At 37.1% G+C, this 15992-nt stretch overlaps 1 protein-coding gene across 2 annotated transcripts in view; it reads left to right on the top strand.

Moving 5' to 3' along the window:
• DYNC2LI1 (dynein cytoplasmic 2 light intermediate chain 1) overlaps positions 1 to 15992 on the top strand; it is a 44743-nt gene that overhangs the window by 11364 nt on the left and 17387 nt on the right. For both annotated transcript variants that reach the window (XM_068977286.1, XM_068977277.1), the window contains exons 3-10: positions 783 to 817; positions 1786 to 1855; positions 3961 to 4049; positions 9599 to 9785; positions 10689 to 10757; positions 11358 to 11435; positions 15069 to 15145; positions 15730 to 15800. In XM_068977286.1, coding sequence (XP_068833387.1) covers positions 783 to 817; positions 1786 to 1855; positions 3961 to 4049; positions 9599 to 9785; positions 10689 to 10757; positions 11358 to 11435; positions 15069 to 15145; positions 15730 to 15800 — 676 coding nt within the window. The remainder of the gene's footprint in view (positions 1 to 782; positions 818 to 1785; positions 1856 to 3960; positions 4050 to 9598; positions 9786 to 10688; positions 10758 to 11357; positions 11436 to 15068; positions 15146 to 15729; positions 15801 to 15992) is intronic.

Here is a 15992-nt window from a genome sequence, read left to right as displayed (position 1 = left end):
AAGACACATATATAGTGAAATAATCTGTGTCTTTGGTAGTCCAGAGTTTTCTAAACTGCTTTCTTTGAATCCTAAAGGTCTCCTTTGGTAAACTTTCCCTGCTGCTCTTTTATTTATATTCCTGTAAAAAATTGTCTTAAAAAAGTAAAGCTTCACTGTTAAAAAAAAAACACACACCAGTGACTTAAACCACTAAACCAGTTCCTGGCTCAGATGTGAGGTTAAGTTTCATGATTAGTGGCTGAGATGGGACCAGAACCTCTATTTCCTGACTCCTAAAAAGAAATTTGAAGTCCATCTTCTAGAAATAAGAAAAACCAAAAAAAGTATTCTAACCGTTATCTGGATTGCTTACTTGGAATATATCTTCAACATGTCCTATATTTGTGTGTTATCCTTTTTTATTTCCACTTCAACAAATTGGAATTAAAACATTTTAAAAGACACTAATCATCAGCTTAACCAGTAATTAGCATTAACGAGTAGAGAGAAAATTTAAGACAGCTGCCAAGTTGACCACTAAAATAAGGTTTGATTTTCTAGTATTTGTCATCTGTGGTACTTTATAATTATAATAATAGCAGTGTAGTTACACTCTGATGGAAAGTTGACAGTTAACTTTTTCCACTTATCAAACTTAGGAGCAATTCTGAAAGTTTCTAGTTTCCAGGTAATTTATCATTCAAGTGATTAAAAGCTATTTTGGGCCACAATTATGAACAATAATAAAATTTTACATGTGGATGACATTAACATAGTATTCTTTCTTTTTGAATTTCTAGGGAAAGACTACTATTATTCTAAGGTGTCTTGACAGGTAAGTGTCATATTAAACTTTAGAATACATTTTTGCTTATTCTTGTTGTGTAAGGCAAGTTAGAATCTAAAAGACATATTTCCATTTTGCGACCTAAACAAAATATTCTTTCTTGTGAATCCATATTATGGCTTTTCAGTCTTCCTTTAAAGATGAAACCAACAATAAGCAGAAAAAAAATTATATAGGATTAATAATGGATTTCCTTACTTGGGGGAAGAAATTAACATAATTACTCAATCTATAATAGATAGTACTTACTTGTTTTGGCTATGCTACTCTGCTATTTAAACTTTTTAATTTTATCTAGTTCATGATCATTTGAACATTATAATCTTTGAATTGCTCATGGGTATGCTTTTGAAGCACGTTATTGGTCATCAAACTGTACCTGTTGCCATTTATTTTATGTACTTCCTAGCCTTCTTTACCGTGGAAGCATGCCACCAGGTTAAGGTACATGTTTCAGGAAGCTTTGGTAAGGAAAGTCTTGTTGGTTTGCGGCTCTCATTAGCTAAATGATGCCCAGGTTTGAGCTATGATTTCAGTTGAGAACTGTATAAAAAATCTTTTATTGATGTCTCCATTAAATTGAAAGTCATTACGTTCCCAGCTCCCCACATTGAGGCTGAGCATAAGCCTATTGTCTTTGCTTCCCACGCGGCCTGGATGCCGAGCGCTTATGCCCTGACACAGCCACCAACACTGCCAGCTCCTTCTCTGCTCCCCGAGTGGTGTCGCTAGGCGCTGCCACTACATGCAGGTGCCATTACTCACCTCTGCAGTTGCTGCTAAAGTCTGTTAAGGTGTTTTTTTGAAGGCTTATTTTTGTATAAATTCTTAATCATCTTTGTCTCAATGTGTTATACACAGTGTAACTTCTTTGCTAATAGTTTTTAAGAAGCAAAAATAAGGTAAGATGATAGCTTAAGAAAATGATGGTAATAATACTTGTCTTCACTGTGCAGGGATGAGCCACCAAAACCAACCTTAGCTTTGGAATATACGTATGGAAGAAGAGCAAAAGGACATAACATAGTGAGTGTCTTTTTGGTGATGTTGCTCTACACATGTATGGAGAAGTAAGGATGCTGACATTGTTTTACATTTTCCATCTTTTCCACAATCAATAAATATATCCAGGAGTACACTTCTTAGCTATGTAATACTTTTAAAGTCAAATGCAACTCAGCACAGAGGAAGCCACCCAAACTGTGAAAATATTTTGGCCTTCTCATTTGTTATGTCTTAAGGTGCTTGAATAGGATTACTCTGTAACTTCAGTGTACAGGCTTTGGGAATATTTTCTTCTTTCAAATGAGAATAACATTGTGAGTTATCTTGTCTCCCAAAAAAATCTGCTAAAAATATACATTTGACCTGTTGGATATTTATGAAAATATACTGCTTAAAATCCAAATTATTAGCATTTTTACAAATACATCTTAAAGTTGGTAATCCTATTTGAGACCACAGGCCCTAACTGGCCATAATCCTATTTTCACTTGTGTTAGTTTATCTGTAGAGGATAGTTAGAAATTGTTCAGGATGGAGGGAGAACTTAAGAGTGTATGTTAGGAGAATAAAAAATTCTAAGTAGAATTCTCTTTTGGTGCTCCCATAAGGAAGAGGTCATTTCTTAAATAAAGTTAGGTGTGTGGAGAACAATCTAGAATAAAGAAGGTCCCGTATCTCCCATAACTCCCATAACACAGGCAAATTTTTATAGATTGATCCAGTCTAAGTGTTTGATCATTAGACAGTGTATAGAGAGTTAAAATTGTCTGTTGCTGCTTCCTGGATTCACCGGTGCAACTTGGTTATTAAAACTATGAAATTGAAAAGAAAAAACAATATATTGAGATGTGGGAGAATTTTATTTTTGTGAATCACATAAATTTTTGCATGAATGATAAGCCTAGAAATAGGCTTAACCTTGTTGTGGGAGACTCTGAGTCAACTTTCATAAGCTTAATTTTTGAGAAAAGCTCTAAAAGCTTTTCTTCATCCAGTTGTGAATCAAGGGAGATTGTCCATTGAAAACTTATTTCTCCCCACAAACATTAGAGATTCAAATACCAACTGCAAAACAGTTTCAATGGTTGAGATGATAACCTGTCAAAAAGCAAAATATATTTATCTAAAACTGCTGTAATGACATTGCCTCTTTCAAGTTCATGGTATTGGGCACATAAAAACTCATGTGGTTTCTTTTTCACCTGTTTGTTTCTGCTAAACTTTACACTATCAAGTTGGGCTTTTCTGTATTCATTCTAGAAGATTCACATCTTTCTCAGATTGAAGGTCTCCTAAGAGTTCTAAATGGAAGAACTTTATCAGCTCCTCACGCAATCATATCTTGAAGGCTCTCAGTGTCTGGTGGAAGGAGCAATGCCATCAGCTAGCCAGCAGTCTAGGACAGTTGCCGTGGAATAGATGGTCTTTTTTCCAAGCTACTTGGCTCCCCAGCCCTTTTAGTCCCCCTGTAGTTTGAGTTCTCTGCAAAGGGATGCAGTTGTAGAGAGTCCGTGTCCCCCACCTACCGCTTGTATTGCCAGTGCCAGCCGGTCACTGTCCCCATGGATGTCAGGCCCAGACCAGCTGCTTATACTTCTGCCCAGGCGATCCTGATCTGCAGGTCGGACTCCCATCTGTTCTCCCCGCTTCCTCTTGTCTTGTCTTTATGTCTGATTTGTTATGTGAGCTTCCATCTTCTCCCTCAATTAGGATGTTTTCCCGTTCAGTTGTTTTATTTCTACCTAAAATTATAACTGTTTTCACAAAGATAATTCCAAATGTGTTCAATTTGTTGATTTTATTTCTAATGTGAGTGTTTGCTGTCTGTGATGTTTACAGAGTTGGGGTGCTGTTTAATGTCTTCTATTAAATTAGGGTAGAATCAGGGCATTTAGTACCCGTGTATATTCTTAATGTTTCATCTTTGTTCTTTGGAATAGATGTTTTAGTGTATTTTGAGGGATGGGATCAATAAAGGAGAAAATTTTGACTGCCACAAAGGGTCTTGAGGACTGTAATATCTTGTATCCATAATTATTACTGGCTGGTGCTAATGAACTATAAGAACTATTTAAAATGTAAAAACATCAAAGAATATTAATATGAAAAAAACCTGTTTTTTTCAGCCAAAAGATATTGCTCACTTTTGGGAGCTAGGTGGAGGAACATCTTTACTGGATTTAATCAGCATACCAATCACAAGTGACACCTTACGGTAAGTGGGGCCAGTGAGAAATAGCGGTTAGTAAGTATCCAGTGGAGGCCACAGGATGAATGTGAGTTTTTTGCGAATCAAAATTCTCGGGGACAGTTTTATGTTGCTGAAGGTTTACCTTCACTTCCTTTCTATGTGCCTAAACTGTAATGCTCTGATTTTAAAAGAACCAAGGTTCTGGTTCCAAATCAGGAAAAGAATACATCAAGGCTGTATATTGTCACCCTGCTCATTTAACTTATATGCAGAGTACATCATAAGAAACTCTGGACTGGATGAAGCACAAGCTGGAATCAAGATTGTTGGGAGAAATACCAATAACCTCAGATATGCAGATGACACCACAAGTGAAGAAGAAGTAAAGAACCTCTTGATGTAAGTGAAAGAGGAGAGTGAAAAAGTTGGCTTAAAACTCAACTCTTAGAAAACTAAGATGATCTTGGCATCTGGTCCCATCACTTCATGGCATATAGGAAAACAGTGGAAACAGTCACAGACTGTTTTTCTGGGCTCCAAAATCACTGCAGATGGTGACTGCAGTCATGAAATTAAAAGACACTTGCTCCTTGGAAGAAAAGTTATGACCAACCTAGATAGCATATTAAAAAGCAGAGACATTACTTTGCCAACAAAGGTCTGTTTAGTCAAAGCTATGGTATTTCCAATAGTCATATATGGATGTGAGAGTTGGACTATAAAGAAATCTGAGTGCCAAAGAATGGTGCTTTTGAACTGTGGTGTTGGAGAAGACTCTTGAGAGTCCCTTGGACAGCAAGGAGATCAAACCAGTTCATCCTAAAGGAAATCAGTCCTGAATATTCATTGGAAGGACTGATGGTGAAGCTGATATTCCAATACTCTGGCCACCTGACACAAAGAACTGACCCATTGGAAAAGACCCTGATGCTGGAAAAGATTGAAGGTGGGAGAAGAAGGGGACAACAGAGGATGAGATGGTTGGATGGCATCACCTACTCAATGGACATGAGTTTGAGTAAACTTCAGGAGTTGGTGATGGACAGGGATGCCTGGCATGCTGCAGTCTGTGGGGTCGCAAAGAGTCGGATATGACTGAGTGACTGTATTGAACTGAACTGAAGGTTCTGGCCTATGCTGAAGTGAGATAGTTGGCATCTGACTAGTAACATATTTTGCAAGCCTACAAACAAAATATGTCAAATAACACTTGGGCAATATATTCACTTGGCAAAAAAAAAAAAACAAAAAAACCTTCAAAAATTAAATTTGAAAACTCAGTTCTTTTTAATACCCATCCAAGCATGAGCTGATTCAGCCCCTGAGTTTTTCCTGCAACTGGATATTATGTCTCCTTTAAATGTAATGGCTTCCTTGGTGGCTCAGGTGCCTGCAATACAGGAAACCTGAATTCAGTCCCTGGGTCAGGAAGATCCCCTGCAGAAGGGAATGGCTGCCCACTCCAGTATTCTTTCTTGCCTGGAGAATTCCATGGACAGAGGAACCTGGCAGGCTGCAGTCCATGGGGTCACAAAGAGTCAGACATGACTGAGTGACTAACTCACACTTGAATTTAATACTAATTTAATACTAATGTTAATATCACTGAGGGGCTTCCCAGGTGGCTCTTGTGGTAAAGAACCCACCTGCCAGTGTTGGAGACAGAAGAGACACGGATTAGATCCCTGGGTTAAGAAAATCCCCTGGAGAAGGGCATGGCAACCCACTCCGGTATTCTTGCCTGGAGAATCCCCATGGACAGGGGAGCCTGGAGGGCTACAGCCCATAGGGTCACAAAGAGTTGGACACAACTGAAGCGACTTAGCACGCACACACGCCAGTAAAGCCTCATGCAGTGAAAGTTTATGAGTTAGAAGAGGAAGAAAGTGTCTATTTGCTGACCTTAAAGAAAAAGAACCTGGGGGAAAACCTCAAGCTCTTTGGCGGTATTTTCCTGAGAATGATTCCAACATGTTGGCCAAATCAGATGTGGAAAATTGTGACATTTCTCACAATGTTCCTGGGAACCCATCTTAGCCAAAGAAAACAAAATTTAAAAATCTGAAATATCTTACTGTTGTCAGAGTTTAACACACACCATTGCTGCTGGACCAGATACAAAGGGCTTGACAATTATTTGTCAAATTCCAACCATTAAGATCGTTAGAATTTTTTCTTGTTAACAGGATAATTGTTTTTCCATAACTAGCTAGTAATGTTGGCTTTCTTTGTCCAGTGATTTTTTTTTTCTTTTAAAGAAATAAAATTTAGTGTCTTTTACTTATCACAAAAAAGTTTTATGCTCATAAGGAAAACTTGGAAAAATAGTGAAACGTACGTGAAAAGTAAAAGCATCTGCGATCACATGAGAAAGGACTATTCTCAACATACAGAGGTATCTCTTTCAGTGTTTTCAGTGTTGTCAATATACCTTGTACAGGTATGAGATATTGGGTATACACATTTAGAGCCTGCTTTTCACTTAAAACCACCATTTCCCCCAACATTATTTTTTAGAATCATGGGACTTAACAGCTGTGTAGTTCTCATTTGTCCTCCTTTAACAGAGACAAATAATTGAAGCTGCCTGGGAATTAGGGCAACTCATGGTCGTATGGCTGAGGGGAGATGACGGGGCGGGGAGCAGCTGAAGGAACGAGAGCTGCCGGCCAGCCTGGCCTGAGGCAGACAGGAGTGAAAAGGCTGGGAGCAGCTCTTCCCAGACTGTGAGCTGCCGCATCACCTTTCTGTATTACCTCACTTCCCTTCTCTAGACCTTATGGGCTTGTAGAAATTCTGGTTTCTGCAGGGAGCCAAATCTTTCCACAGTTTCTTCACTGCCTTGCTTTGTGAGTTTCTGGTCTTCTTTCCATGGAATCCCAGAGCAGCTGGAGCCTGCCTTAGGAAAGAGGGGTCAGGGTGATGATGAACCGAGGGCAGGGGCGCCGCAGGCCTGGGTCCAAAGCAGCTTGCTGAGTGGCTGACGAATTCATGGGAAACGTTTCACTCCTCATTAGTCGCAAATCTCAGAGTGTTTTGTGACTGGAATTAATTCGACATGTAATTTCCTTGAGTTGGACAGAGCCCAGCAACCTTACCAAATGCTGTTAGATACTGTTTTTCTTTAAAATGACTGTTCATAGAATAATTATAGATGCATTGAACATTTCCATAGACCTTAGATAATTTGTAAGAGAGCATTTCCTGTGGTCCACTTCCCTGTTTTCAGAGGTAGTATTTTATAAAAGAATTTTTTAGCTGTCATTTGCTGTGAAGGCAAAAGTAACAGAAGTATTTACAGTGCAGTGGAAACATAAATTTTAACCTTAGAAAAAAGTTGAATAATCCATTTTCCCTTTGGTTAAAACAAAGTTATTTTCATTTGGAAACAATGATACACTTATATATATATTACCACAGTAAAAAAAAAAAAAAGCTAAACCATGGTCTTTTTTTTTAACATTAATCATGCTAAAACTCTGAAAATAAAATTAGTTTCCTTTATATATATATACACACATGCACATACATTATAATTAAGAAAAGCTGTTTCCGAGCTTATTCAAATGAAAGATATGGTTGGCTAGACAATTTAATGGCATAACTTTATAGAAAATCTTAGGTAATGTCTAAAAAGACTACTTTCTGGATTTAGACCTATAGTATAGAATTTGTTTTGCTTCACACAAAATAGCTGATTTGCTCAAACTAAACAAAATAATTGTTGTTAGTCACTAATTTGTCCAACTCTTCTGCGACCCCATGGACTGCAGCCCACCAGGCACCTCTTTCCATGGGATTTCCCAGGCAAGAATACTGGAGTGGGTTGCCATTTCCTTCTCCAGGGGATCTTCCCGGCCCAGGGATTGAACCTGCATCTCCTGCCTTGACAGGCGGATTCTTTAGCTCTGAGTCACCAGGAAAGCCCAGATAGCTTGACTATATTATAGCCAGCATCTATTATAATTCCTTGCTATTTCTGCTAGCAGAATGTTGATCAAAGATATATTGGCCCATGATTATGGCTGTACAGACTTATTACAACCGTTCTCTGTAACTCTCCTAGATTTGTGTTTGTTTTTTGTAAAATAACAAAATCCACCATTTTAGCCATTTTTAAGTGTACAGTTTAGTGACATTCCATATCACTCACATTGTTTAGGCACCATCGCCACCACCCCTCTCCAGAGCGTTTCATCTTCCCAAACTGAACCCGTACCCAGTAAACGATAACTTCCTACTTGCCCCTCTGCCAACCCTTGGCAACTACCATTCTAGTTTCTGTCTCTCTGATTTGACTACTCTAGCTACCTCGTGTAAATGAAATCATCCTTTTGGGTCTAGTTTATTTCACTCAGCATAATGTCTTCAAGATTCATCCATGCTGTAGCGTGTGTCAAAATTTCCTTCCTTTTTAAGGCTGAATAATATTTCATTGTATTCATATACCCCATTTTGTTTAGCCGTTAACCTATTGATGAACACTCGGGTCATTTCCACTCTTTTGCAGTTGTGAATAATGCTGCTATGGACATTGGTATACAAATACCTGTGTGAGTCCCTGATGTCAAAACACCGAGAAGTGGAATTGCTGGACCCTCCTATAATTTTTTCAGGAACAACTGTACTGCTTTCCACATTGTCTGCTCTGCTGTTTTATATTCCCATTGGCAATGCCCCAGGGTTTCAACTTCTATTCTTTCCAACACTTATTGTTTTCTGGATTTTTTATTTTTATTTTTTATTGTAGCTATCCTAGTGGGCAAGAAGTGGTATCGCATTGTAGTTTTGATTTGCATGTCTCTAGTGATAATACCGGACATCTTTTCCTGCGTTTACTGGCCGTATGTATGTCTTTAAATACAGAAATGTGTATTGGAGTTCTTTGCCCATTTTTAAATTGGGTTGTTTGTTGCTGAGTTTAGATTTACGTTTGATATACATGAGCATGTGCGTATGGTCCCGGTGGTGGAGTGTGTGGTGGCCTGGAGGGAGATAGCAAGGCCTTTCAGAGAGGTGGCAGGGTACAAGCAGAAAACCGTGTGGCTCTGGGTCTCAATACCAGCTCTACAGTTCACTAGGTATATGAGTCTGTGCCTCAGATTTCTAACCCAGAGAATGGCCATCGTAACCTTTTCTAGGAAGTCTTGTTGGGTTAGGAAGAAATAAGCTAGATAGACTCCAGGCAAGGTCCATCAGTAAATGTTTTCTTCTCCTTCACCACATTGTTGTATTGCTGCTGCTGCTGCTGTGATTATTATTTTTGCTTCCCTTCTTTGGAACACACAGCAAAATTGAATCTAAACACGGCACTGTTGGATCCAATTGCACGTTGTATGAACTGGATTATTATTAGTTCAAACAAAAAGTTTGGTTGTAACACTTAAATATTGCTAGGGAAAAGCACTGGAATAAATAAGGCTATAATTTTGGCATATTTTTCTTAGAAGATTGCCATGTTTTTTTCTTATAGTGTTATTCTTAGAAAATACATTTCAGTATAGTAGGGTTTCAAATGGTAATTATTTTGAGTCTTTTTTTTTTTTTTCTGAAAGGTGTTTTTATTTCTTTAGGACGTTTTCTATTGTCCTTGTTTTGGATCTTTCAAAACCTAATGACCTTTGGCCCACCATGGAAAATCTGTTGCAAGCCACAAAACTGAATGTAGATAAAGTGATGATGAAACTGGGGAAGAAGAATTCTAAAGCAGCTTCTGAAATGAGACAGAAGATGTGGAGCAACATGCAGAAGGACCATCCAGTGAGTTGCTGCTGGGGTTATTCTTGGAATTCTCAGCCCCACACACAGTTAAAGATGACATCACAAACAGTTTCTTTAGGTTTTATGCATGAGTTGAAATTCACTTGATGTGGATGAACCTGTTCACTGGAAAATTACAGCAATTTAATAAAACCTCAGAGCAAAACAAGGAAAAAGATTTCATATGTCTTCTCGTTAGACATCTTCCGTGATTGTTATGGCATATTACACCAATCAAAAGGAACAGAGTTTTAAGGTAGTAGTTTGATACTGATTTTATAATCTCTGTGAAATGAAGATACAAAACCAGGTTGTACAAATGTCACCTGGCAAAGACCAGATAAGAATTCAGTTTTAAGCAAGGAATAGAGTTTCAACGGCCTTTACTGTCATTCTATGCATTCATTTATTGTCTGTCACATAATCAGTATCTTTTTATCATCTGATAATTAAACTATCAAGCTGCAGTATGGTAACACAAGTCTTTTATGTACAATCAGGAATGTCATCATCTAGAAAACTAAGAAAGGTATTTTATATTGCCCAAAGTTTATATGAGTGTGTTTTACAAAAGGAATATCAAACAAAACTGGTAGTTATGGTTCCCATATATGCAGTATAAAAGTTATTATAACAAACAGTTAATACAAGTAACTTTAAAAAAGGAAGGCAACATATAAGAAAATAACAGAACATGAAGAATAAATATGGTAGCTTAGGGAATTGTCATTTCTAGTTTTATGCTTGAGAAATGTAGCTTCAAAAATTAAACACTGGAGCAACCTCTGTCAAGCCAACAATGTTAACACTGTGGGCAGATTTAAAACGACCTAAGTCATAGAAATTGCTGAATACATAGTAGTAAACAATTACAGTGAATCAATGAAATATGTTTCTTAACAGGATCGTGAACTAATTGACCCATTTCCAATTCCTCTGGTCATAATCGGAAGTAAATACGATATTTTTCAGGTGAGCTCTTCCACTTCTAGTTGAGCTTGTGGTACACGCTTGTCTAGCCTTTATAGGAGAGAAACAAAAGTAATAATGAAATGAGAAAAATGACTCGGGGCAAGGGAGAAGTCAAGGAGTCACACTTTTTAAAGATTTTGGAAAAGAGACTATAGTTGGGAAAGAGAAAATAAGTGAAGAACAGTAAGTACAGTGGAATGATGGGGATAAGGCAGAGGATTTAGAAACTGAATCCAGTCCAGCCACCCAGGGACAGGACTTATGTCCCAACTTTTAAATTGAAGAAAGTAGAAAATTGGTTTCTTCTTATCTTTGCTTGTCAGAGAATCCCTTGGGGTATTCCACTTGATAAAATGTGTGCTTGTATCTAAATTCTGTTGGGCTAAGTGTTTAAACAAGGAAAGATCTGACAGTGTAGCTCTAGAAGGCTGCAGCTATTGTTCAGCTTCTCCAGAACCAAATGCCAAGGTAATGGAATTCTACTCAAGGTACATTTCAAAAAAGAAGAAAGAATCTATTTCTGTATTTAATAATTTGTACTTTTCTGCTACAGATACTAGTTCTCTCAACTTTTTTCTTTTTAATAACATACGTCTTTAGGATTTTGACTCTGAGAAGAGGAAGGTAATATGCAAGACACTTCGATTTGTTGCACATTATTACGGAGCATCATTAATGGTTTGTATGTTTCCTATCCTTTGGGTTTGAACAGACAGTAACAAATTTGGAAAGATTACCAGCTTCATGCACAATAATGAATGCGGTTGCTTCTACTAATGCATGTCATTCTCTCCTTTCCATTCCCATTGCCCTCAAAGCCTCTTGTTACAGAGCGTTTATAATGTATTTCTGGAACACACACTGCTAGATAGCCTACCATTTCCTTGAAGTGAAAGTTCTACATTTTTAATAGCCATAAATCCCCATCCGTCTTAGAGATAAATTGGTTATTTATCTATTCATCTTTTAGTTTTCCTTTGAGAATTAGAATCTATATTCACTTAAAAAAAAAAAGACTGACACTTTTTTTTTTTTTCAAAAAAGCTTGAAAAATGCTATTTGTTGTAGAGGTTAAAAATAATGAACTTGGGAGTCATGCTGCCTGGATTCAAATCTCAGGGCAACCATTTACTAGATATGGAGTCTCAGATAAGTCATTTAACCTCACTGAAGCCTTAGTCTCCTCCAGGGTAAAATGGACAAAAATAGTCCTACCTTCATAGGGTTGTTGTAAGGGTTAGTACCAGGAATATACCTGAAACCCTGAAACCCTTAGCACAGGGCCTGACACAAATCTCAATAAAGGCTGTTTCTTGTAACTGTTAGCATTATCTCTTCCACAGCAGGACCAAATGTTGCTAGATATCCTCTAATGCAATAAAATATTAAAAAAAGCATTTTTATTTCTTTAAAAATTCTTCCCATTTGAATGCTCTCTTTTGCCCTCTAAAGCAAAGTGCTCAGAGGAACCTGTAGACAACATGGCCCAGTCCCCAGCTTTCATGGCTAGTATATTAAGACTGAAAGTAATAAGTATGATCTGTATTTAAAATTCTTATACTTTCCAGAATACTCCAAATATGTTTTATTATGTATTTTCTTAAAAATCATCACCTTTTATGTTTGTACTGTATCTACCTATTTGCATATTAGGTTGACAAGTATTTTGGAAATATTCTTTCTTAAAAAATTATTCTTCATTTTTTTTTCCATTATGGTTTATTACAGGATAGTGAATATAGTTCCCTGTGCTATACAGTAGGACCTTGTCTATCCGTTCTGTGTATAATAGTTTGCATCTGCTATTTCCAAACTCTCAATCCAACTTTCCCTCACCCTCTCTACTCTGCCTTGGCAACGACGGAAATATTCTTTACTGTTTTGAAAAGATATGGAGAATTCAAACTAGCTTACTCATTCAGGGTACAGAAGCAAAGATCATGGACCTTGTAGTTTCTTACTTTCGCTTCGAGATAAAGCTCCGCATTTACTTCTGTTTAGTTAGCTGAGGAAAATCCCTCTCTTTGTTTAGAAACAGATCACATTTGATGACCCGTCAGTGCCCAGGCTGGCCTTATCAGTAAGAATGTAATAATAGGTGAAGTCAGATCAACCCAGGCCACAGCAGACCTGCAGTTAATCATGGCTCACAAGACCCTAGAAGTCCAGGGACTAGGGAAAGGATCTGAGAATCTTTCATCTCATCTGTCAGTAAATCAGAGGTTGGTTGTAGAAAAGCACTCTGGACCACCGTGGAAACCATACAGCTTTTCTAGCTTCCCAAATCCAGAAGAGAGCGGCCAGAGCTAACAAAGCCCCACCTTTGAGTTTCACTTCCACTCTGACCCTAGAGTCCAGACTTTGGTACTTCCTGCTTTCCAAGGTTCAGTGATATGCAGCAGTTGTGTTTTGTTTTTTTTTTAACATAGTTTATCCTTTATAATTCAGTCAAGAATACTAATTCAGTAATATGAGCAATCTGATCAAGTTAATAAAAAAGAGAAAAACATTGGTAAGTAGGACCAGATTCAGTGGAGAGACCCCAGGATGGTAGGGAACTTAAAATTATGATATATGAGGAACAGCATAAAATGATATTCTAGCATTTGGAATGTGATAACAGTCTTTAAATATTTGAAGGACTGATCCATGGGAAAGGGGTTAAATGTATGCTTTCTTAGAGTCAAGAACAAGGAATCAATGGGGTTTAATTCAAATTAAGAAATTTCTAATACTGCCATTATCTGAAAATGCAATGAGTTGCTTTTGGAGATCATTAATTCCCAGGCATTGAGTTCATAAGTAGAACTCTACATATATTTGTGGAGGATATTTTCAAGGCAATTGATGCAGCAGATAGGGGTAGGGATGGGGTTGAGTTAGGAAAACTTCTCATGTCCTCCCAGCCCTGCAGTCCTATGAAATACACTTGTGATGAGGTTTTTTTTTTCCTCACCATATAGGGAACATAATAGAGAATACAATGATGATGATAAAAAGTTGTGTTTTTAAAACTCAACTGAAGTTTTCATATTAGAATATTGTCTCAATAGAAGCATAAAATTGTTTTAATTGTTTAAATGTATCAAATCTTATATATTCACATGAGTTCTCCCTTGAATAGTTTCACCCCGGGAAGTTAAGTGTTAGTCACTCAGTCGTGTCCGACTATTTGCGATCCCATGGACTGTAACCCGCCAGGTTCCTCTGTCCATGGAATTTTCCAGATAAGAATACTGGAGTGGGTTGCCATTCCCTTCTCCAGAGGATCATCCCAATCCAGGAATTGAACCCAGGTCTCCTACATTGCAGGCAGATTCTTAACCTTCTGAGCCACCAGGGAGGCCCTTTCCCTGGGAGCCTATTCTTAATCTGAAAAGTGAAAGTGAAACTCAGTTCTGTCCGACTCTTTGCCACCACCACCCCCCCGCCATGGACTGTGGAATTTTCCAGGCCAGAATACTGGAGTGAATAGCCTTTCCCTTCTCCAGGGTATCTTCCCAACCCAGGGATCAAACCCAGGTCTTGAACGAATCTTATTCTGAACACTGATCTTTTTACCTTATAATTACATATCATTTTGGTTCAAGGTTGTTTTTCCTACTTTCATACATCTTAGTCATTCTGATTTGGCTGGGTGACCTTGGTATTTCCAAACATTCAAAATTAGTCGTAAAAGGTTTTGTAGGGTAGCCATATGTCCTGGTTTTCATCTGATTTCTCAGCTTAATGATTAATAGTACCCATGCAGTTTCATTCTTCTAAAATATTCTGGTTATGATTACTTGGTTATAGACCACCACTGAGAATAGTCGGTAGCTTACTTTGCAAATTCTAAAGGCAAATCTGAAGAGATGTTTTAAAGTTGTTTTAGTGAGTATCAGTATTGTTAGACTAGTCTGCAGCTCCCATATTAACTGCTTTGAGGACAGGACGCAGTATGCGTTTGGATGGAAAAGTTATTTATGATACACACCTCCTGTTTTTTAACCAACCAGATTGCATTTTGGTAATGATTACAGTCCATTTGTGGGAGTAGCTGAAATGATTAGTGCATAAACACAAGTACATACAATAAATATATCATGCATGTGAAATTTGAAGAGTGAGTTAAAACAAATTTATCGAGATTTCTTTCTTTTTTTCTTTATTTGGGTTTTGTTTTGCTTACTCAAACAGGAGATTTTGTTGGGCAAATAAATAGTAATTCTCTCTGCAGTCTGTACTTGTTGAAAGCCATGTTTATTTTACCTCTTTCTGTGATTTGAAAGCCGAGCATGTAATTTATTGTCCTGATTTTTTTCTTTTTAGTTTACCAGTAAATCAGAAGCTCTATTACTAAAAATACGTGGAGTTATTAACCAATTGGCATTTGGCATCAACAAAAGGTACTATTAAAATATTTTTAATTACTTTTTATTTTGGTATTCTCTCATCTGATTATTGTTCTCACACGTCTCTTGTTTCTTGACTGGGAAAAATGCCTCAGATGACTGTTCTTAGATAATTTCATATTATCTCTTATATTATATATATCTTCTTATATTAATTAAATATTTGTCATAGTTTACAACTAAAATGTTATACAATAGTTGGAAACTAGAATAAAATAATCATACTGTTATACTTGTTTCCTTGATCCTGTTACTTCTTTCCCCTTATTTTAGTAGCTCTCCCACTATTATCACTTTTTTATATTAGAAATAGAATTGATCATTTTAGTAAGTGTTTTTCTTAACCTTGCTATCTTTCTTGGTTTTGATTTGAGGTAGTTTGGGTCTTTTTTTTAAATATCTTTATTAGAGCTATACTTTATTTTTTGAATTGGTTACATTAATAATCATTCATTCATTTTGAGAAATGCTTTCTTAGGGGGTAGATATAAAACTTGGCTCTTGTATTTACAGTAGGGAATGGCAGGATATTTGATCGCTAAACTAAATTAGATTCTTTTTTCTTCTTATCCGTGTAGCAAATCAATATGTGTGGATCAGAATAAACCTCTGTTTATCACAGCAGGATTGGATTCTTTAAGTCAGATAGGTTGGTGAACTTATTAAGATTGTTCCATTTGTTTTAATTGCTTATTGATTTTATCCTACTGCCTGTTCACTTCATCTCCAACATCTCCTAACCCTAACCACCATTTCTGGTTTCATTATTATTGTCGTTATAGCTTGTGCTTATTTGTATACCTTGTATTGATGCAGAATGTATCACATTGATATATTTGTG

This window comes from Capricornis sumatraensis, chromosome 1 (genome assembly GCF_032405125.1).
Source record: "Capricornis sumatraensis isolate serow.1 chromosome 1, serow.2, whole genome shotgun sequence".
Lineage (NCBI taxonomy): Eukaryota > Metazoa > Chordata > Mammalia > Artiodactyla > Bovidae > Capricornis > Capricornis sumatraensis.
This window is presented reverse-complemented; position numbering and strand designations above follow the sequence as displayed.